This window comes from Ixodes scapularis, unplaced genomic scaffold, assembly GCF_016920785.2.
Source record: "Ixodes scapularis isolate PalLabHiFi unplaced genomic scaffold, ASM1692078v2 PGA_scaffold4__175_contigs__length_147842914, whole genome shotgun sequence".
Lineage (NCBI taxonomy): Eukaryota > Metazoa > Arthropoda > Arachnida > Ixodida > Ixodidae > Ixodes > Ixodes scapularis.
In genome coordinates, this window is record NW_024609879.1 from 101,786,897 (window position 1) to 101,810,464 (window position 23,568).

Consider the following 23,568-nt stretch of genomic DNA (forward strand, 5'->3'; position numbering starts at 1 on the left):
CCGCTTGCTGGTTGGTTTTTGCATGAAGTTGGAGCTCTTTCGCTGATCCCTGGGGGCTCGCCTGGTCGCTTTGACGGTCGTCAGTTTGTACGGAATGGGATCAATTCCTCCTTGGCCACTTGGGGCTCGCCAAATCTGTCGTCGGGTCGTCTCTGTCCCACACACTGGATTCTTTTCCTTGACCCTTCTTCTTCGGTCTGCCTATATAGCTCCTCCTATTAGACCCTCCGTGTCCCAACAGGACCTGACTCCTTTCCAATCTAACCACCCCCTTTTTTTTCCCCATCTCCAACTCCACTGAGGATTAGGAAAGAGGTTCGTCGAACTGGCGCCTTATCCCCTTGCTTGCCAAAGACAAGGCCAGCGTGTTCTGCTCTGCCCGTGCCTAAGATCACGGCCACACTCCCAAAAGCAACAGAGCTTTTATCTGTCGGATGCAAGGGCCTAATAATGCACTTGCATACAACACAGCACCCCTAAGGAATCGTGCACACATCCCACACAACCCACCAGGAAAACACATAGTTACATGAAATAACAGGGAGTTTGCAGGCAAGCTGGTGCTAATTAATCATAATGTAAACTGATACTGTAGTGCAGAAATATTAACACACTTAAGTTACATTATAATATACATAGTTGCACACAGCTGTTTTCTTGCCTTTTATTTTAAAAAGTAAAGAATGTAATATGTTCCATCCTCTACATGTGCAGGTGACAGCGGCTACCCCTTGGAGCCTTGGCTCATCACCCCCGTCCCCGGGAACCACGCGACCTCCACCGCTTGCGGCCGGTTTAATAAGGCGCATTCCTCGATCAGGTCTGTTGTGGAGCGCTGCATCGGGCTGTTGAAAAACAGATTCCGGTGTCTGTAAAGGCACCGGGCTCTGTATTACCACCCTTCAACAGCCACCGCCATTATTTCGGCATGTGCAGTGCTCCACAACATCTGCCTTGCATCGAGCGAGCCAGAACCGGAGTCAGAGTCCGACCCTGAAGAGTCAGAGTTGGAGTCTGAGCCGAGCTCGGACGGTTCTGAGCCGAGCTCGGAGAGGTCAGCGTCGGCTCCCGAGAGGCTGGCTCCTGCCGGCCCTCCGGTCGGCCTTCCGGTCGGCCTCTCGGACAGGGGGAAGGCTCTGAGGCAGCGCCTTGTCGCCCGGTTCGGAACCCGCCGCAGACGTGCCCGTGCGGAGCGCCACACGCAAGGGGTGCGCCGCCACGACGGTAGTCCCGACCACCAGGGACACCGTCGGGGAGCCCCCCAGCGACCTCGCTGCGGTGGTGCCCAGCACGGACGCCGCCAGCGACAGGGAGCCTCTCGCCACCACGACTCAGGTCCTGACCACCAAGGACCCCGTCACATCCTTGCCCTCAGCGAAGCCCTCCCCGTGGAAGCTGTAAAGTGCACACTTCGCTTCCTGCTCCACAGTCATGGCCGTCCACAAGCTACATACTCTCTTCAGCTCCTACACCTTGTGAAGTTCGTCGCACAGCCAGCGTGCTGCCTCCGGATACGTGTCGAGTGCATCGCGGTGAAATCGATACAGCCTTTTTTTTAATTTTTATGAGCAGAAGGCACGAGACGCAGTCGACAGTGACAGAAAAGGTTCGGAGGTTTAATTGCCAGACCAACAGGTCATCTGGATTGCCCCTGCAAAGAACTCAGAAGTAATTTAGACTACCTCTAGAAAGAAATGCTTGCTTTTGCAGAGATTGCTTTCTTAGTTGCTGATTGAACCAGGGATGTTGTTGTCATGGACATTGTTTCATTTCACAAATACTTCAAAGCGCCTTGCCTTCTGCTCCATTTTATTATCTCTTTTATGGTACTACATCAAAGTTAGGTGATTGTGTTATCTCAAGACAGTGCACATGTAGTTTGTTTTGAAAATTGCTTTATTTCTTAAAGAAAAACCTGTGACCTCATGAATAAAAGTGTGATAACATGGAATGTAATATTTCATTCTTGGAAGTAAAACTGAGCATCGACTGGAACCATGTAAGCAATTGGGCAATCTTAAGTATATATCACAGATATCTTGTTGAACACTCTGGTCTTATTTGAGCACAATAGTTAAATTTCGAAAGGAAAAAAAAAAATATATTCTCTGACTAGCATACCACCATATAAACACTGGACCACTTTGAAAGAATTATCACAGATGTTGCGCCAAACACTCTTATTTGAGCACAGCAATAGCAAGTACTCGAAAGATAAAAAAATTGTTTCTGACTAAAGCAGCCGTCACTCGCGCGCTCCCCGTTGGTTCCGCCGACCCCTCCGCTGCCCCCGGCACACCCGGCTCCTCGTGGTTCGACATTTTGGTTTGAAGAAGGCGCGTAGCGCACATCCCGCATATTGGAACAACTTTCTCTCCAATTAATTCTTAAATGTATTGCAAAAGGGTACAAAAAAGAGGTTTGTTTTAACAACGCCCAAAAGGTTTTGATTGTTTTTCAATACTTTTACCTGTACTAGAACAGATGCGACGGCCAGCGACGCACAGGATTGGCTGCCGTTCCTTCGCTAAACGCAGGAACTGCTCCCCGCGTCGTAGTAAATCCTACCCCGTATCCCGCGCGCAGGGACGCCTCAGGGAATGCGTAGCTACTTCCGCTCGTCGGTGGTTGGCTCCGGACGTCGCTGAAACGGGTGACGGGTGTCAGGTTTGCGATGACGTAGCGGCGTCAAAGTGGGCAGAGCCGCCACGTGAGTGTTGCTAGGATACGCTCCTCCTTTGCAATACGTCACTTCCATGTACCTTTTCTCAAATGTCCAACCTAGCGATCCACTGGGGAAGGCAAAGGAAAGTTTCCGGATCTCAATGTGGCAGACATCATTTGCAGTAAGACGCTTCTGTTTGTCTTGTGCGAGTCATCTAAATTATTCACTAAACTAGTTATGTAAAATATTGCACAAGGGCCTTGTCGGGTTCAGAGCTAACGTCAAATGCAGATCGCATTGAATATTCTTGCCCTGACGGTAAATTTAAACAAGACTGATTTTACATAAAAACCGACAAACTAACCTAACTCGGGAGTAAGATAATGATACTATTTTCTGAACATTGCTCTTTTTAAATAGGTGAAACCTTTGCTGTGGGGTCAGATAGCCATGTATAGTTCTGTGTTAGCACTAGGGGACATAATGTTCTGGAACATCCATTTTTATTGACATCCATTGTGATTCTTTGCTACAGAATATCTTAGTTTCCTGCTGTGACTGTCATCACAAATCAATGTTTCAGGGGCATTGAAAGAAAATGTTGAGTGTGCAAACAAAGCTGACGGGGAGACCATCGTCAAAGTGTGGCTGCGCCACGCTGGAGAGAAACTGAAAAAGCTGCAGTCAAAAGCCGGAGATGTTCGACATGATGGTAAGTTTCTCACATTACCTATTTTTATTATTAGTGCTTATGGAATTGATTTTTTTTTCTAGATCCCGCTGACTATTTGAGCTAGCACTGGCCAAGATGCGAAGCCAGACTGCGTGTCTGGTGCAGCCATTGAAAAATGTCATGTATAACATTTGCTCTCCAATAAAGTATTTCTTGAACAATTACCTCTGTTTGCAATAATGAATGGCATGATCATGATCATAGTTACAGGCTAAGAACATAGGGCAAGGAAAGACGCAGAGGAGAAAGCAGACGGGATGCTGGAGGGGAGAGGTTTTCTTCTCTCCTGTTCAGCATTCCGTCAGCTTTCTTCCCCCTTTCCCATGCCATGTGTTCTTAGCCTCTCACTGACTAGTAATCTAGAATTAGTGTGTGAATTTCACTTTAAAATAGTACACAACAATGAATGTCTTTCTGCAGGCAGCTCTTGCAGGCATGTTCAGGTTCAAAATCCAGTTGGAGAAAACATAGAAACAATAAAAATGAAAGCATCCTAACAGCTGAGTGAACAGCTGCACCTGCAATGCATTGTCCTAAAAATGTACTAGAAAAATCCTTGGCTGCCCTCCCGAGGATTTTCTGAGGATGTCCTGAGACCGGACAATAGCACGTTTTTAGGATGTTTCCAGGATCATTTGAGGACATCCTCGGGACATCATAATGTTCTCAAAAGGTTGTCCTGAGGACATCCTGGGGATGCCCAAGTGTTGTCTGGGTGGGTTGAGGACTTCTAAATATTGGACTAGTGTGTGGAGATGTCTTATTCTGCGTCCGGTTACAAGCAGCGCGAGCCTCTAGGGTTTCTACTCTATCTCATAAACATCTGCAGTGCTGACGAAGGCACAGGCCCGAGTGTGGGACCTTAGAAAGTGCCTTCCATTCGCAACTTCTCGTAAAAACAAAAGCATTTGGCAGACCTAAGCTTACGTGTCTGTGCCCTGCGCCGCAGGTATTACCCTACTATGGCCTTTTTTCACTTTATGTGGAGGCAAAGTCGAAGCTACAAGCACGAGCATCTTGCTCTGAACGATGATTGCTCTGCACATGCAAGCGTGCTTGGCAGGCAGCCTCTTGTAGCTTCTGCTACGCTAATTGCAATCACTACAATCTTCTTTTGTTTTTCCTTTTTCTTTTTTTTAAAGGGGAAGGGGTGAATTGGTGGCCGAGTGGCCTATTGGCGACGTGCGCGACCGAAAGCGTCGCTGTGGTCGGCCTTCCACGATTGGCCGAAAGCTGACTATGACGTCAGAAAAGGATTTATCATCGACGGAAATAAGAGGAATGAAGGAACTTTAATTTTGACGGTGTTGGCAGTGTTCCTTTGAGAGCGCAATGATTTAAAGCTTCCACCATGCTATTTACAAACACCATCGAACTTGTTCTTTGCAAGGTAATGACGTCACACGGGGGAACCGTAGGAGGGCGCCACTAAAACCTCTCGCCGCTAAAACTTTGTCTCACCTTAGCATACTCTAACCGCGAATGCTCTCCTTGCGCGAGCGGATAGAAAAAAAAAATGGGTTGTGTGTGTGTTTATACAGCCTACAACTTGGTCTGCCTCACAGGGGCGACGAGTCTCCCAGCTGTAGATGAGCAATTTAGCCAGTGCAGTACAACCGCTAGCCTGGGGTCTTTAACGTGCACCACGCAGTAGTGATACACGACCGCACGCCGGTACGATGCTCATCCAGATCGAAACGGGCAGGGGTGGGGATTGAACCCAGGATCCCTGGGTTCTGCAGCGCGAGCTTTCGCTCCACGTGCTCCGAGCTGGTGTGCGCTAGACCACTCGGCCACCGATCCCCCCTGAGCGGATAGCCTTGATTGCCTTGACTGGAGCACTCGCCGCACGAGAGCTCGTGCAGCCGCCGAGGCTTCATTCGAAGCAACTATCTCGCGCTTTTAGCACGCGCGGCTAACAATAGTCCATACTAACGTGAGACGAAGTATATACACGTTTCTACGGTTTACAAAAATCCCAGTCCACACGTGCTATATCACAGTCCAGCCAGCACTCGCTTGCGATCGCGGCCAGCCAGAAAGTGCGAGTGCATAACACACAAACACAGCAATGAACGCGCCCTCATGCGCTTTTACGGAAGGGTGTATTAGGCAGGATATCAAACTATAGGGGGACTTTATCGAGCTTGTTGTCCCCACAGCGCGGTGTTTACTAACATAGCAAAACAAAGAAATTGAACTTCGCCTAGCATGGTCAGGGCACGAGCGCTTCGCTTTGACCAGTGCTTTGGACGCACGAGGAGCGACCTTCGAATCGTCACCTTCGATTTCTCTGATCAACAACAAACAATAAAATTAGGTTTGTTGTCAACATAGCTGCAGCATGCCGCTAGTGGCGTGACTGTTCGATCTCCTCTAGGGTGCCTGCATGTCTGTCTGTCTCAGGGTGAAGACATCCATTGTTGCACTGAATATGCCAGCGCGTGACGCTCTCGCGCACTCGGTGCATGACTTGGGCGGTAAAATGGCGCCTATGCATTAGCCAAAGCTACGCGCTCGAGCTGAGTGACACCGGATTGCGCGCACTTCAAAAGGCATGAAAAACAATTGAGCGGAAAAATGGCTGAGATGTCACCACTCAAGCAAAGGCGCGCGTGTGTACGGAGGCACTCTAATCTCCTCCCCAATACTCGGGGACAACTTTTCTTGGAATTTCAGAGAAAGAAGGAGAACGCGCGCAGTGCTTTGATCAGCGCTCAAAAAAATTAGAGGGCACTCGCGACCTTACCTTTGGCTGCATTGCCAAGAAAAGTTGACCCCGAGTGTAGCGCAAACCTACTCGGACCACGTGGAGCGAAAGCTCGCGCTGCAGAACCCAGGATAAGAGACTGGGTAAGTTGCTCCACGGCCTCTGTCGCGTTTTTGCAGTCCGTACGAAGCGATATGATGTTACTCTTCTCGATCAGGCGTAGCGTGAAGTTCTTTGAGATCGATGTGAGCTACATTTGGAGCAGATGTAAGATGGTTTGATAGATATTTGGGAGCGCCGTAAGACGTACTTTGTACTCAAAGTCCCAACGTTTGGGTTGCTTTGCTCTCGCCGGCGGTTGCCACCGGTGTTGACTAAGACAGAAGGAACGAAAGCTTCTTTCGCCTTCTTCACTTTTTGTGCGTAGCCATGTGCTAGTCTTTGTTGTTTGTGTCTCGGTCGAGTTGCACCGGCTGGGCGTCATCCGGTGTAAACTAGGTAGGCTATGTAGTGTGACTCCATAGAGGTTTCAAGCACCGTTTCCTGGACGAAGGGCACATTTCTTGTCGTTTTATCGTGCCCGCCAGAAAGGGTGGTCACTCTCTCCTGAATCTTGCGTTTTTTTGCCTAACGATTGTTCGGTCAGGCGCTTTGGTGGTGTCTCTTTTAGAAGGACTTGAATGTCAAATCCTTCTAAGAAAAGAAATTGGAAGTATTTGTTCTCCAATACCGGATTGGGGGGCTTGGATATGTAGATTTTGAGGTGGATCCGCGAGGCCGTTACGCATGAGCTGCGTGCTTTTATTTAGTTGTTCTGTGCAGGGGAGAGAATCGCCTCCAAACTTGATGTTGCCCACCTGAAAGCCCGACGGGCAAGTGAAGTTTAGAGTGCGGATTGCGGGCAGCTTGCTGGGCAGAGCCGGGGTCGCCACGGTGGTGGCTATGGTGTTGAGGTGATCCTGGGTGGTCTTCATGTCTCCGCTGAGGTCGAGGAACTCAGAATGTTGTTGGGATGTAGCATTTTGAACGAAGTTGAGCGGAGCGCGGCAAGGACACGTCTTCCTCAGCGAACCATCCTCCCTGAAAGCGTGTGAGCATGTCATGCTGTGCCATCTCATAGCGTTTTCCATCAATGATAGCGAATCTTCGACACACTTGATTTGTAACGAGGCGGAGGCGGTGCCGTTCTAGCGCGGTGCAGACGCCTCTCTCTCGTTTCCTCTTCCAGCGTAGCCATGGCTGCTTCGCAGCCATGGCTACGCTGGACAAGTAATAGGCGAGTAATTGTCCACGGTGGACAATTACTTGTCCCACCGTGGACAAGTAATTGTCCACGGTGGGACAAGTAATAAGAGAGCTTATCTAGACGTAAGAGATGGCAGGAGCCGCAGGAAGTGCCTTCACCAGGGACCCCGCAGACGAACGCCCTTAGGTGTAAGCCTGTCACAAATTCTGTGCCTACCAATCTCTGTGAGCATAATATCAAGCTGGTATTTTTTTTAACAGATACCATTACACGCAAGCGAAAATAATTCTTTTGTCTTTATTTCATACGTATCAAAAAGTAATTCCTAAAACTTTAGTTTTATATTTTTTCCAAGAGGGCCACAAGCCGTATTAGAAGGTGCTTTCCAAAAAAAGATTCAAAATTGCAACAAGAAAAGGCAAAAGTTTTGAAGAATAAAGACACGTTTTCAGAAAACGGATGTTCTAGCTGACACATTTTGCAGACTAAAGAGATCGGACTTTACAAAATGCTGCAAACCATTGTGGGAACCACGTGTTTCCCGTCTCCCTATCTAGGCCTAGCACAAGCAGGCCGTGGGAGCGTTATGGCGACGTCTTCCCGGATACGGGGGTAAGGCCGCATTCCTCGAAGAGGGCGTGTCTTCCCACGCCCTTTTGGGTGAAAGTGCCTCCGGCGCACCCTTCGGAAATGATTGTGGACGGGGCCCATCTGCGGGATAAGCCACACTACCTACCCCGGGCGCGTCCACTTTCCGCTGGCTAGATAAGCGGCCGCGAACGGCGGCCCGGGCTGGTCGGGGAAGGCTCTGGGCCACGAAACCTCGTTCTTTTTGGAGCTTTCCCGTTTCCACGAATCTGCCTAATGCGGCAGCGTGGGCCCCCTTCAGGTGAATCTGTCTAATGCGACAGCGCCGACCTTTTTCCGTTCTTTTCTTTTATTAGTTTGGCCGACGGGCACAGCGTGGTGGCACAGCAGCCGAATAAACCCGCTTCTTCAGTATCTTTGTGTTTTGGAGTGAATCCTCTCCTCGGAGTCCACGGCAGCCGCCGGACGGACCCGGCCGTAGCAGTCCTCAACATCGAGCTACGGAGTGGGATCGACCTCGTGGTGCAGTAAGGCAAGTCGGATTCCACACTATAGACCTCCTCTAATAGAATTTTGATCTCGCAATGTGCGGGTACCTGGCAAGTGGGGGGCTACGAAGTTCTTGAGAACTTTGGAAGTTCGATCCCCGATAACTCGGGATCCTTCTAAACGGCACGTCCTTCTTTAAAACCCTAGTCGAACAATATCGTTTTCTTAGAGGCCGCTGCGGGTCATCTAACAACCCTAACGATATATGCCATCTTGTCTTTTGCACAACAACAGCTAAACACCTAGAAACATTGCGTATACTCCAAAAGATAACTGTACGCTGCATTTGTAGTACTTCTCATGATCCCTATACGTTGCCCTTATTTCAGCGACTTGCTATTATTATAATTTTCGGTGTCTTTACTTATAGACTAGCCGCAGATTTTTATCGGAATCGAGACAAAACATTCAGAACTTAACATCCCTGTTTTATTAACCAGATATTATCCTTCTTGCATAACCCCCAAAAAATCGAATACTGGAAGGTGAACGTATGCAAGCAAATTATGGATTCCAAATGCTCAAATACACACAACCAAAAGCTCTAAATGTCCATATAGCGAACAACAGTGATTTTTTTTTTCAACTTTTCGAAACCTAAGGTTTCTTTACGCATATTTTTATACCATGTATTTTTGTGCTTTTTATAGTTCATTGCTCCCTACATAGATATATGTTTTCCTTACATACAATGTTTTCAAGTACATTCGAACTAAATAAAATGTAGTGTGATTTGCATATGTACAATTTTAATGTACTTTTAGAACAGAACATGTTTTTTTAGAGCGCAGCTCTTAGGGGCCCGTTTCCGGCTTGAGCGGCGTCGGCGTCGCCGTCGCCGTCGGCGTAACCGGGAGGTCACGTCACCCCCCCGAGGTCACCTGACCCCCCAGGTCACGTGACACCCCTAGGTCACGTGACCCCCTGAAGTCACGTGACCCCCTTGAGGTCACGTGACGCCCCTAAGGTCACGTGACCCCCTGAGGTCACGTGACACCCCTAGGTCACGTGACCCCCTGAAGTCACGTGACCCCCTTGAGGTCACGTAACCCCCCAAGGTCACGTAACCCCCTTGAGGTCACGTGACCTCAAGGAGTCACCTATCCCTCAGTACGCTTCTATCTTCCTCCTCAAGAGCTGCGCTCTAACCGGCGTTACAGGGAATTGTAAACGGCTTTCATTTTTATTCATTATAATGTTACCTCTATGCTACAGGTTTATTTATTTGCAATTTTCGGTGGGAAATTAGATTGTTCTTGTATTTATTTCTTAGATGCGCCCTTTGATACCTGTCCATATTTTTTGTTTTCGGATGACCACCGTCTACCACTGTAAGGGAGCCGAGAACTCGTCAAGCTGCCGGTAGGCAGCTTTTTTTCTCGGTCGCCCCATTATGTGATGAAAATAAATGGATAATTAGTATTATGTTAACTGTAGCTGTCGCCTCAATCCGCCAGGTTCGATGACGTGAAACAGGTCTCGTTGTTTATACATGGTTCTCTGTGGGCCATGGACCACAGCAGGTGAGGAACACAAGCATCCTTATAGGAACATACGCCATGGGTTGCTTGGGTTACTTGGTTTGCCAAAAAAAAATATTCCTTTGGGTTGCTTGGTTTGCCAGTAAAGAAAACTGCTTGTGTTGCCAAAAAGCTCGTTTCCTTTCGATAGCGGAGAAAGGCCTGTATTTGTAGCTCGAAACACGAACAAAGCTCTCTCGCTTCGCTTTGGTGAATGTGCTACCACTACACAGTGCGGCGCTCTGTGATCAGAAACAAAACACGACGGCAAGACGCGGACAAAGAATGACCTTGATTAATACAGAAAAACTACTTTCGGAGTGTTGTAGTCTGCAAAACTAACGGCGTGCAACTGTAAAGCTGGCTAGAAAAAACTCGTGCGATCAATCACTGCAGACGCTCTAATGAGTCACGAACAGACCTTGGTCGATCATCCGTTGCTGGTGTGCTCCAAGTGCCTCGCGTGCACGGCTTTGTACTTCGTCTGGCAAAGTCTCTTCGGCCCAGTTCAGTCGACAAGGTCACGTTCATTCCCCGTGCGGGCTAGACACCTGCCAGGACTGTTGGCGTCGGGTAACTAAAACTCATCTTCCATCACGTCTCTGTTCTTAAAATTATCGCTTTTTACAATATCCCAAGGATTCTGCGTTTGCGTCTTCTTTATGAGGGACCAAACAAATGTACCTTGTCCGGTAACTTCATTATAATGCTGAAGAATCTGCAGCTCAGCTTAGGTAGGCTCTGAGATGTGGGCTCTTCTGGAACATTCACTGACTGCACCCTTGTGGATGAATACGGCCTGTTCTTCTCAAGTTTCTTGCGAATGGCGCCTGATATGATTTTTAAAATTGCATGCTTTTAAACTTCCTGTGAGATTTGAAGTGATTACCGTGGTGTAGTTTGCGGTAGTCGAGCGTATTAGCACACCTCAACACCTCAGCCAATCAGCACGTGAAGGCAACGTTCGAGTAACAGAATAAAATATTTATGAACGTAATTTTCTCTACTGCTAGTTTCGATATCAACGGGCGATGTTCCAACGCGTTTTCGTATTATCACGTATTATTTTTAGCCACGTGACGCACAGGTTGGAAACGTCAGGTTTCCACTCGTAAACCGCGTAAGCAAAATTACAAGGCACACCAATATCTGGCCTATGAACATTCTAGAGCTTCCAGTTCTTTTCTTATCACTCTATTGAAAAACTACAGCGGCTACCAACGATTTATTTGAGATGTACACAGCCCGACACGGTTAGCGACGGCTTTGGGAATTTTGCGCATTTTTCCTCCATAAGGTACCTGCGGTAATCAAAATGTATCCCTTAGGTTAGTACTCGAACTGAGAAATTTCCACCACTAATAGTAGTTTTGATGGCTGTTCTTCAATACTTAGAGACAAACAGATAAAACCGGCGGTGGCATGTTCGCGCTAACAGTGTCGCGGAGTTTTGCATTCTATGGACTCCGCCCTTGTGAACAATGTTCTCTCGCAGGGAAGCCTTCTCCGTCCAGCGGCCACTTCAGGCTAAAGAGGAGGTCATTCATATTGAGCACGGAATGTCCACACTGATGCCTTCTTCGGTGGCGACGGATGACAGAGTCTCTGCGATGGCCATGACTCCGACCCGGGTGTCCGGTGGCAACAAGACGGACATCCTGCTGAAGGCTTCGCAGAGATTCCTCTGGTGTCTCGCCCTGGGCTTGCCGGTTCCGTCGCTGGCGTTCCGGCTGACCAGCGCGTTGCTGTGCTGGGGCAAAGACAGGGACCAGGTGGCGGTGCTTGACAACCTGATGACCATGGTGCGTGAGGTCGTCGCTATTGTTTCCGGAGCCATCTACTGCTTCAGACCACCACCAGACCTTAAGCGTCCCGTGAGGTAAGTTTCAGATTAAGGGTTGATGTGCCGTCCTCTACTGTAATGCCCAGGGCGGACTGATGCCATATGATGTGTCCAATTATCCGGGATTCTTAAGGAAAATTTGTATTATTCGCACGCTACTGTATTGCTCATGGGCTGACTGGTGCCCTATGACGTAGCCGATATAGACCGTTCCATTAAGGTCATAGCAGAGAGGGTAAAAAGAGAAAAAAAATGCCCTCCCCCTCTCGCCCGAATGTCGTCTGCTCCGCCGAGTGGTCAGTACCTAGCATCTGGCTGGCGTATAAACTCTTTTTAAAATCGGGTCATTTTGGGAATTTCAAGCGCAGATTTTGGTATTCCAGTTATAGTATATTACTATGCTAGATAAAAAAGACTAACAGAGTCCAATTGGGCTGCTATCTGCGTGCAAATAAAAAAAAAATAGGGAAAACTGTGTCAGACTGGCCGGTCTCTTTGGTGAAAAGTGAATCCGGTGGCTGTACCTTTTTTGCTATACAAAGTTCGTACTGGTGTAGGCCTTTAGCGACCATGAGTGGATGTCTGAAATAATAAATAAAAACGTGCACTCCTGCCGCAATACACGCAGTAGTTGAGGGTAGTACTGCCGGCTGACTCAATTGCTATTTAAGTAACGGAAAAAAGATATGGCAGTTGATCATTTACCGAAGTAGAACAACAGAGTGCTCTAGGCTAATTTTGGAGTAGCCATAACTACTCTAAGAACGCGAACCACTTCACAACGGCAGCCACAGGCGAGAGTTCAATGTTCCGTACAGCCCGCCGATACAGCCCAAAGATGGAGAATGGCAACCTCCCGTTTTGTCGTCTGCTAGCGGAGTCGGGCGCGTGCCCTCTCTCTCGTTTTACCCCGCCGAACCCGCTGAATTTCCCGGATGTATGGAGAGGGCGCTGCTGTCGAACAAAATGGTGCCGCCCAGAGAGCGCTAAATGGAATGGTCTATATTATACAGAATTTTAGAGCGCAGCTCTTTAGGCCTGACCACACTAGCGGCAACGGCGCTGCCAGTCGGCGCCGCTGGGTGGCACCACCACCCGGCGTCCCAACGCGAGGAAGCCACATTGGCCTCCGTTTTGCGGGCGTCACGTGACAGCACTAAAACTCGCGTTCTCGACATCGCGCGCGCGCCTCACGTCGGATTTCTCGCTCTTTCGTCGTCTGCTCTTCGTTAGATTCTTCCGTTTCGGCTCTCCTTTTTCAAATATATAAACATCGATACCGCACTCACTGCCCGGTAGGTGTCGATGATGACCTAATGATCAGCGTGATTGTGATCATCATAGCCTGCTTGTTGATCTTGCGACGTCGCCGCGCTCTAAAGGAAAGAAGGCGCAGGTTTTGCGTCCGGCCGAGTTGGTGCTACCGAAACACCGAGGAACGGGTCACTGCTTTGCTGCCCCGGCTGCGCGCCAGAGATGAAGGCTACTTTCGAAAATGTCACCAAATCAACACGACATTCGTCGCAACGCAGAAGACATGCGACAAGTGCCACGGAGAAACTCACCTGTTATTCCAAATTAATCTCCGATAATTTAGCGGTTGTTCTTAGCGTCCTTATCTAGCTAGTCTGGCTGCTTCTCGTCATATAAAAAGGAAAACTGTCGCACAGCTTCGAGGAACCACTCCGCTGGGAAAGGCATTGGGGGAAATAGGGATAGCAGACAAAACGAAAAAAATCGCTACGCTCCTTTGCAACTTGAAAGACGCAGGGAGAAGCGCCTCGGACGTTGCCATGACATCGCAGTGCCACTATCTACGCCACTTCCCATTGGCTCCTTTCTTCTGCGGCGAGAAACGGCGAGACCTCAACCGCGTACGTGCAGGTTGCCTTGACGGCGCCCAGCGGCGCACCGCTGAGCGCGAAAACTGGTTTTCGCCGTCAGCCCGCGGCGGCCAGCGGCGCGCGGCAGGCCTCCGCGACGTTAGTGCGGTCGGGCCTTTAAGCGCTCGTTCTCGTGTTTTGCGGCATCGGCGTTGACGTCGCCGTCGGCGTAACTGGAGGAGGTTGGGAGGGTACTGAGGAGGAGGAGGGTACGCAGGAGGAGGAGGGGAGGGTACGGAGGAGTAGGAGGGGGGAGGGTACGGAGGAGGAGGGGGGAGGGCACGGAGGGCTAGGAGAGGAGGATACGGAGGAGTAGTAGGGGAGGGTTTAAAAGAGGAGGATGGGAGGATACAGAGGAGGAGGGTACGAAGAAGGAGGAGGACGCGGAAGAGGAGGAGGGTGCAGAAAGAAGGTTACGTGATCACGTGAGTTACGTGATCAGATAACCACGTAAGGTTACGTGATCGTAGCCGCGTAAGTTTACGTGCAGAAAAAAGGTTAGTGATCACGTGAAGTTACGCGATCACGTCAGGTTACCTGGTAACTTGACTTACGTAATCACGTGAAGTCTATATTTGTACATATATATATTTCTTTCTCAAATTCTTTAGCACGGTATATCGCAAAATCGAAATACCTCAAGAGCTGCGCTCTACGTTCGCATGACAGAAATTTATAAACGTCTTTCATTTTTTGTGGGAAGTATGTATTATTTGCGAGCGACTCCTCCTAGTACGCAGATGAGTCGTTCGGAAATTGCCTGAGGGGAGCTAAAACAACGTGCGCAGCGGCTTAGTAAGGCCCCTGCCTGTCAAGCAGGAGGAATGAGCCGTTTTGGGAAATCGGTGAAAAAAACAAATCAAATAGAGCTGCACTACGGCAGAAATGCAAAATTAACAGCCACGAAAAAACAACAAAGCACCTTTCGTGCTTGCAGAGTTTTTCTTTTTTTTTTGTTTGTTCTACACATGCTACTTCCATGGATGTCAGAATTCAAGGGGTATCCTTCAGCCTCTGAAGATACGAAGGTAACTAGGGTACATTATGCTCGAGGGCGTAATGCTAAGCAACATTCATATCAATACTGGTCTGACGGCCCAAAAACCTATTGTCTTTTCTTTTAAGGGCTAAGGGGGACCATCTTTTATTTGTATGAATAAGCTTAAATAGCTTAAATGGATGCCAGTCACAGAAGGCGACCCTAAAATCAAACTCGTCAGGCAGTGCGCCGTAAAACCTGCTGGCGGTGTCTACGCAGGGACAGCTTCAGCCGTCGTCTTCGTGTGTCTTGCTACTGGGAGCTGCTGGCGTACGCCGTGCTCTATATTCCCCACCTATTCCTGACCCTCCTGTGGAAAAATAGCGAGGCCATCCTGACCATGCTGTTCCTCTGCGTCGACGTGGAGCACCTGGACCATGGCGCCTTGTCCAAGGCCATCTTCGTCGGAGACTACATCGGGTAGCGCACCGCAGTCTACTCGCGTCTTCTAAGCCGCGCTCGCACCGCTAATACCTCACACAAAAGGCAGTCTGAAGACAGTGTTTGAGGCGTGTTTCTTCCTTGTATGATGGTCCTGTCACGTGGTCATAAAAAAACTGTTTTTAGACGTGCTTGAGGCACATGAGAAAAACCTACTTCGAACACACTTGAGGGGTGTCCGCAGAAACCATTTTCACACATCCGCTACGGTACGATGAGTTTCTCCGGTTTGCACTACGCATGCGCCACCACAGTAGACTCGCACAAGCGCACTTCATACTGTAAGGCCCATCCTACAACATTTGATGGGCAAAAACGGTTCCCTAAACCTCTCTATCGACAGCCTGCTAGAGCGGAGGAAACAACTTGCCCTTCCACTTCTCTATCAGTCCGATGAATTCGGAAAGTAAACATAGACCCATTTAATAACCTATACACTTGAGAGCGACGACACTACAACCACCTCGTTGATTAAAATTCGTTTTTGCCAGTTATCTGAAGCTTTATTTCAAATTGCAGGAAAGACTTCTCAGTCTTCCGGAGATCTGGAAACGGTTAGCGACAGTGCAAAGCGATATCGCCCGTGATTACCGAGTCCGTATGTCTGAAGCCAAGGAAGTCGCATTTTCGAATCACAACAATAGTCAATTGCGCCCGTTCTGCGTTGGGCATTAAAATGGTGGCACCCGCAAGACTGTCGGGGAAACGTCAGTACTCCTAAGCGTAGGCTGTTGAGTGGCCCTAGCCAAAACAAAAACCCGTGCCAACGGCTATTTACTGTGGCACTGAAGGCTCTTCAACTTCCGCTGAAGTTGTTGGATTTGTGTCTTCTGAAATCTCGACTTCTGTCAACTTGTTCCAAAACATGGCTTGCACATGACGGCATCGCATGATGCTGGTGTTCATCCTTACTTGTTCTTGCCAAAAAAATTACAGGCGTTTACGCTTTTCTGTAATGCGAAAATAGAGCAGAGCTCTTGAGGCATTTTGATTTTGCGATACACCGTGGAAAAGAATGTGAAAAAAAAAAAATGTATCTATATATATATATATAACTGAGAAGAAAAGAAAGCCCTTGGTGAAAACAGCAACAACGGACGGTTTATTCTTCGACTTTTCGGCCAGAGTATGGCCTTCGTCAGTCTATATATAACACCAGGCTATATATATACAGTGTTTTTTTTTTTTTTAATCTTAACAGATTTGTTTAAAAAAAGCCGTGACAGTTACACTTATACCGCTTATGGAGGTGAGTTATACGGCCAGGGGGACATATTATAGGGGGTTAATCGTAACGATCAGTCGACTAATTAATTCAAATTTGTTAATTCACTTTTTAAGTAATGAAAATAAACATATGATTCCAATCAGAAACTTGCTCAGCGTCATCGAAAACCACTAAATCAGTAATTTTCAGAAAGATTTTGAGCGCGTGAGAAGCGTAGGTGTGCACTAAAGTTACCACTCGTGGAGCAGGTACAAAGCTAGCGGTTGCGATAAGGCGCCCCTGCGATTTTTCCGTCTCTTATCTAGCCCCAGCCTTGTACCTGCTCCACGAGTGGTAACTTTAGTACGAAAAAGTCAAATTTGGGGGTTTTACGTGCCAAACCTACGACGGGCATCTGGCACGCCCCAGCGGAGGACTGAGGATTAATTTCGACCACCTGGGGATCTTTTGACGTGCAACCGAAAGCTCGGTTACACGGCGCCTTCTCCGCAATAAGCCTCCGTCATATTGCGGGCACCTCGGTCGGGATTCGAACCCGCCACCTGGGGACCCGTAGGCCGGCGCTCTCGCCTCGAAGCCACCGAGGTGGCAACTTTAGTACGATACTACGCTTCTCACGCGCCGAAAGTCTCTCTGGAAAGGACTGATTTACTGGTTTTTGATGACGCTGAGCAAGCTTCTAACTGTAATCATATGTCTATTTTCATTAATTAAAAAGTTTATTAACGAATTTTAATTAATTAGGCGACTTATCGTTACGATTAGCCCCCTACAATATGTCCCCCTGGCCGTATAACTTACCTCCACAAGCGGCATAAGTGTAACTTTCACGGCTTTTTTTAAACAAATCTGTTAAGCTTAAAAAACACCCTGTATATATATACAGGGTGTTTTTTAAGCTTAACAGATTTGTTTAAAAAAAGCCGTGAAAGTTACACTTATGCCGCTTGTGGAGGTAAGTTATACGGCCAGGGGGACATATTGTAGGGGGCTAATCGTAACGATAAGTCGTCTAATTAATTGAAATTCGTTAATTAACGGAGTCAGTCTCGCCCCAGCGTTCGATCCTGCTGTTTCGCCGCCGTCAACACCTGTGACGCTAGCCTTTTCCTATGTTGTTTTGGGCACAAATTCGCTCCATTTTTAGGTTTCGTTTGCTGCCGTTTTCGTCGCCTCATCAATTGTCATTCGGAACAATAGGTGGTAACCTTCTCTCCCCTCCCCCCTCTCTTTTCAAAGCTTCATGGCTGCCAACACCCTCATCTCCTGGTTGGCTCTGCAATACGCCCTGGACCTGGCAGCCCTGCGAGTCGAGCTCCTGAACCAACCACAGTGTTCCCTTTTGTCGATGTTCAGGCGTCGGAGGAGGTTGGCCAGACACTTCGCGTTCCCGTTGCTTCTCTGGGCCTGCAACACCGCCGTGGGCTTCACGGTGGCGCTTCGACAGTCCATGCACTCCATCAACATCACCAGACAGCTGTCAGCACTGCTGCTCTACTCAATCTACCAAGTGAGTTGCGCGGGAGGCCTGAATCTCGAATATCCGCGAGCTCTCCTTCTGACCGGTTGCTCTCCGTTCAAGTGGTGGTCTTCCGTGGACAAGTATACAAGTAACTTTCAATATGGTGCCATGGAATGTGTCTCCGACTGGTGTGTTTACCACCAGGGTGTCGAACCGGAACCGAACCGAACCGAAAACCGGAACAGAACCGTTATTTTTAGCCGAACCGGAACTGAACCAAACCGAAATCTTTGCCGCCATCTTGGAACTGAACCGGAACTGAACCGGAAAAAAATATAACGGTAACCGGTTCAAAACGGTTCACGGTATTTTTTTTGTTAGTATTACAAATTTTATATCTGGGAATAAAAAAGTGGCACGTGTATTCCTCTACATATTGATCAAATCGTCATATACAGAATTGCAATGTATAATAAATCCTGGGTTTTTGCGGCACTTTCTTATTGGCACTATGATTAGGCATGTGTCACATCGTCACGTGACGTCATGATGTCAAGACATGCTGTAAAGTAATGTCACATCACGTGACCCCGTGACGTCACGTGACTCACCGCGTTAAGTCGATTCAAATTGAGGACGTCGCTATATCTATTAACGTTGTTGATACCGTGACGTCAAATGACATCACAACTTCGCACTGAGAGTCCCGTGACACCATGATGTACCCGATTGTCATGATCCCGAGTCGAATGCTCTGGTTCATGACAACCAGCATCGCCAAACATTCGGGTAACAGCTCGTGTTCAACTCAAAGATTATGATGGGCCCGAGTCCCACTAGAACTAGAAACAGAAAAAAAAACGACAGCGACAAGTCTCAGACACATGCCGCATGCTCGCGATGGTATACGTTTATACTGCTTTGAGTTGTTCGGTGCTCGTAAAGTTAGCACGAGTGTTTACAAGCCTGCAAATGGTAACCTCGTGTGCATGATGCTCGTGTTTGAGCATAGCCTTCTTTATTCTACAAAGCCTGTCAAATCGCGAAATACTCTGGTTTAAGGCTTGCCGCTGTCGTTTGTTTCTGTTTGTCACTTTAGTAGGGCTCGGGCATTATAGCCCAACTAAAACTATATCTGAAGATCAGCCCATGCTCTATGCTTTGCCAACCCTCCGTATGACTATGATAAACACTGACGGTGTATATATTAGGATCAGATCACGTGGCTGATAGTTCTAATTGCGAGTTGAGGAGGGGAAAGCCGTTTCATTTCTTTCTTTCGAGTGCGTCTACCATTTCGCAGAGGTACAAACTAATGGATGGTTTTGCAAGTTATCAACGTCAGGGATTACATCTTAGCGGTATTTATTCAACTTAAGGTAAAAAAAAAAATGCTGTACGACCCATTTTGCATGTATGCACGCCATTGAGGCTCCCAAACATGTTTTCGTTGTTGCTGAACGGCCTCAGAAAGTTGTACCGGGAATAGAAGTGTTAAAAGGTCTAAATGTAACGTATTAGTCCGACATTACATAGAACTATTAGTGTGTACGGGAGGGATACCTGAAAAGAAAGATCCTAGTGGCCTCACGGGGATAGCCGAACGTTGGCAGCCGCTCTAAGTCTCACAGGAGTGTCGTTCTCAAGTTCTCCAAGTTTCGACCGCCCTGTATTTTGTTTAAACTTCACAGTGTGGTGCATAGTAAAAGCAGGGAAGAATTACTGTTAACAAGTGACACAAATATAATTGTCGAATGAACACCACCCAATACGGAGCAGGCAACCCCTGAGGAATAAAAAGTATCTTGATGAGCAACTAAAGAAGAAAAGGGAATGGGGAGGGGGTGTAGTTTTAAAACATAATGTGTCGTAAAGAATCCTCTGCCCCGCATTTTCGGCGCAGACTAGAAAGCGTGGCCTGGAAACGATAGTGACAGATGGGTAGTTGGTACAACTTTTATTTGTGAAAACACTCTTGCCAGAAAGCACGTTTTCGTCGTGCCAGATACTCGCGTCGTGCCTAACGGCGATGCACCAACAAGAAAAATATGTGCCTCTCAAATACATAGCTTGCACAGAGTGGGAACCTTTTGCAGCGTGCATTTTGCCCCACCGGATTTGATTTTTTCAGCTACAACAACTCGCAATGACAACCAGTATATAGTGCGATTACGTCACGCGCAAACCATGTTAAATACTTCAGCTTTCTGGTGAAGTGCGACGTTCGCAACACTAGCACTAGACGTCCAAGGTGTAAAGTTGTGTAGTATTTATAGCAGTCTCGCGATGATATACGGCAGCCTTGTGAAATGTTGGAGCACATGACTGATAAAGAACAGAGTCGTGAAGTATGGTTCCAAAACAAGTGAACGTAAAACCTAAGATAACATTAGCGTCCCGAGGCAGTATCTCGCGACGTTTCGAGCTGAGGCAAGCTAATGCCCAAACGTGATTTATATTAGGATTCTAAGAATCTTCGTTCGCCGTTCGCGCAATTTATGTTTAATTAGGAATACTGCAAAAATAGATGCATTTCTATGCATCTCTTTTTGCAGTAAAGCATTGTGTAAGGGATTATTTAGAAAAATAACGTGTTATCTCCTTATTTCTGCACATTTCGCGTATTTGCCTTCCGATATAGCATGTGACCACAGTGCTTTTTGGCATCCCTGCAACCCAGTATTTTACACTGCAAAACAGCTAACAAAAGCACGTTTCCGAAGACTCAACATGCAGCTGGCGTATTTTCGAGTATCGTCCTTCCGTGTCGGTCTCAGGCGGTTATGTGAACTTCATAAAGTCAAATTTATCGATGATAATAAAAATATACTTAATTCCTGTCTGAAGATTTGGCAGCATAAATAAAAGATCCTCAGCTCAAAGATATATTAGTAAATGCGCCTTTAAATTATCTAAAAGATGTTCTGCAAATCTTTTTCGGCGCTTTAATCCTCTATAGACACGTTATAGGTGATTTGGGAAAGCTTTAGATAATTTATTTTTTATTTTTAAGCTAATTTAAATAACTATGTGTTCCTCACGCATATATAACTTCTCAAATATATAGAAGTTTATTATCGCGTCTTTTATCTGTTAAACAGAACTTTTACGTGTCTGTGGGTCGAACCAAAACAAAATATACTGAAACAAATGGTGGAACTATGACGATTACACACGCAAACTGTAAGAAAGTGTCCAATTAAGTAGCTTCCAAATTGAGTAGAGCATGAAATACCACTTTGTTCTATTTAACAAAAATCATCAATTAGCGAGGGTGATGCTTACTTCCAAATTAAATTGACCGGCATCTTGTCAAGAAAAAACCTCAACCGGCTATGCCAGTTTATCCAAAATAAGAAAATGTTTACATGAGTAAGCACTGTTTTAGGTGAGATTCGATCTCAGTACGAAGGTGCTCATAGATTAGAGTGAACAATTTCAGCCACTCCTTTTTGCATGATTCGTCGCCCGCATCATGGTGCTGAGAGCAAACAATGCTGGTTAGAAAAACAAGCATTGTGATCGTCGCTTAGTGTATCTATAAAATATAGACTGGAAGGGCTTGTCTCGTGACTTTCGTGACATTTTGAAAATTATATTGTCTTAAGCTCAGTCGTCTTGTCAATATATATATATTGTGCAACGTATTCCGTAAAACAGATATCATAATATATATGGCGACGAGGTGCCCATTTCATGATTTTCTTCACTGTAATTAATTCCTTAGTTTAAGGGCAAAACAACGATTCAACTTCTAATACTGCGATACAAAGTTGTACCAATCACGGTTTTTTTAGGCAACCTACTTCACTTCGCGAAAACATTTCGATTCAGGTACAATGTATGTGACTCTGGTAAACGAAGGGATGTTGAGTCGTATAAACACGACGTTTTGTATGTTAATGTAGATTTTCTTTTCTTGTTGTGTAGGAATAAATAACAGAATTTTATAATTTTGGTACCTGAAAATAAAACTGGATTGAACAAACGATAAAAAAAAAAGAAAACTATATACTGTAAATGACTTATTTTTCGTGGGCTCAATATTTCGCGATTTAGGTCAAAGCTGAAGTTTCGGAATAATTCGCGGGTTGTAATTTTCTCGACGCGGTGGAATCTCAATATAAATTCCAATGTGTTTACATTTTAGCGAAATTGTTCGCGGGACCCATTTTTCGCGAATTGTAGGCGATTCGTGAAATTCTAAAAAATATGTCCTCTCAAAAATCAGATCGTTTACAGTAGTTAGTTTCACGGCCTAAATAGTGCCTATTGACAGAACAACGCGGAAAACATATTCTCAATTTAGCGGTTCAAACCGGTTCGAACCGGTTCGAACCGGTTTGAACCGTTATTTTTTGCGCCCCGGAACTGAACCGGAACTGAACCAAAAGCCGTGAACCCGAACCCGAACCGAACCGATAAAAATATCGGTTCGACACTCTGTTTACCACCTCCACAAACCTGGTCCCTCGATTTCTGCCTGATGACATCATCACAATGCCATGCTGTCTCAGGCCACGATCCTGACGGTGTCACAGCAGCGATTTTAGACGCAGCAGACGCGTGGCCTACTGCAGATCGCTCCCCAGCTCGACAGCAGACGTATTCTTGAGCAGCCAGAAATTGAGACGCCGCGACGACAGCGATACTCGCGTTCTCTCGTGCTTATTTCCAGAACTTATACAGAAAACCGTCAAGATGGTAGCACCCGACAGCATGGCACTCCGGCTTCTGTGACTTCATTTGTTTCCACTTCAGGACTCCCTTCGATGCATGGGCAGAATAGGACCTTAAACACGCCAGTCAGACACGCGCTTCGGGCATCGTGCATGGGTTAAACTCCCCATTTGAAGATCTTCGGAACTCTTGGAGACCGGAACACTCTCTCGTCCCAGATGGTTCACAGCGTGTGGACCCTGGCCCTGGTGGCCTGGGCAGCCGAGGCCTTCGAGGGAAGCCTGGCCAACGCGGTCCGGGCGCGGATGCCCGCGTGTGGCGGACACGACATGGCACCGCTGTTGCGCGACTACTCCGATGCCCTGGGTTTCTTCAAACCCGACGGCCGGTGCCTGTCGCGTCTGCTGGCCGCCTCGCTCGGCTACGGCGTCGTCCTCTACCAACTCACCGTTCCTTACGCGGCGTCAACCCGAAGCCAGAAGAATTCAACGGAACATGCGTCGTTCGGGCCTCGCTACAGCTAGGCGCAGCTACCAGGGCCCTACTGATATCCTCCTCATCTTTGGGCGATGAAAGCATGGTATCGCGATGCCATACCAGGACAGCTCCAGTCACCGGCAACCTAAAAAAGCAGGGCGCCGCGATTCCCGACTATATCACTGTCGCTCCTTATTCAATGAAATTGCACAAATATGTAATTGAATATATACATGTCTATTCAATGCACTCTAACAAGTTTGGAGTGTCTACTTTCCCCCAAAGCACTTAGAAGAGTCAATCACTGCAATACGTGTAAAACCTAGATATATCACATATTCTACCTCGTCCTTACCGAGCTTCTTTGGAGGTTGCGGCAATTGCATCTCTGAATTGCTTTGCGAGAATGTAGCGCTTCAGATTTTTTTAGTGTATATAGAATATACCTGTATGTATTCGTGCTGTGTAAACGCTCTGAATTCCACTTTGAGAAACCAATTGTCA

At 47.3% G+C, this 23,568-nt stretch overlaps 1 protein-coding gene across 1 annotated transcript; it reads left to right on the plus strand.

Moving 5' to 3' along the window:
* Positions 1-11,733: 11,733 nt before the first annotated feature.
* LOC8031687 lies at positions 11,734-23,160 on the plus strand. The gene is made up of 4 exons (XM_029993489.2): positions 11,734-11,890; positions 14,996-15,196; positions 17,685-17,955; positions 22,806-23,160. Exons 1-4 carry the CDS (start codon positions 11,805-11,807, stop codon positions 23,109-23,111), a joined length of 864 nt encoding a protein of 287 aa, XP_029849349.2. The 5' UTR covers positions 11,734-11,804; the 3' UTR covers positions 23,112-23,160.
* The last annotated feature ends 408 nt before the right edge of the window (positions 23,161-23,568 follow it).

Bases quoted from the DNA above. Each gene is read 5' to 3' on its own strand.
- LOC8031687 (XM_029993489.2), top strand. From the start codon at position 11,805: ATGACCATGGTGCGTGAGGTCGTCGCTATTGTTTCCGGAGCCATCTAC. The intron at 15,197-17,684 runs GTAGCGCACCGC...CTCTTTTCAAAG, and splicing joins TTCGTCGGAGACTACATCGG to CTTCATGGCTGCCAACACCC. The intron at 17,956-22,805 runs GTGAGTTGCGCG...CTCTCGTCCCAG, and splicing joins TGCTCTACTCAATCTACCAA to ATGGTTCACAGCGTGTGGAC.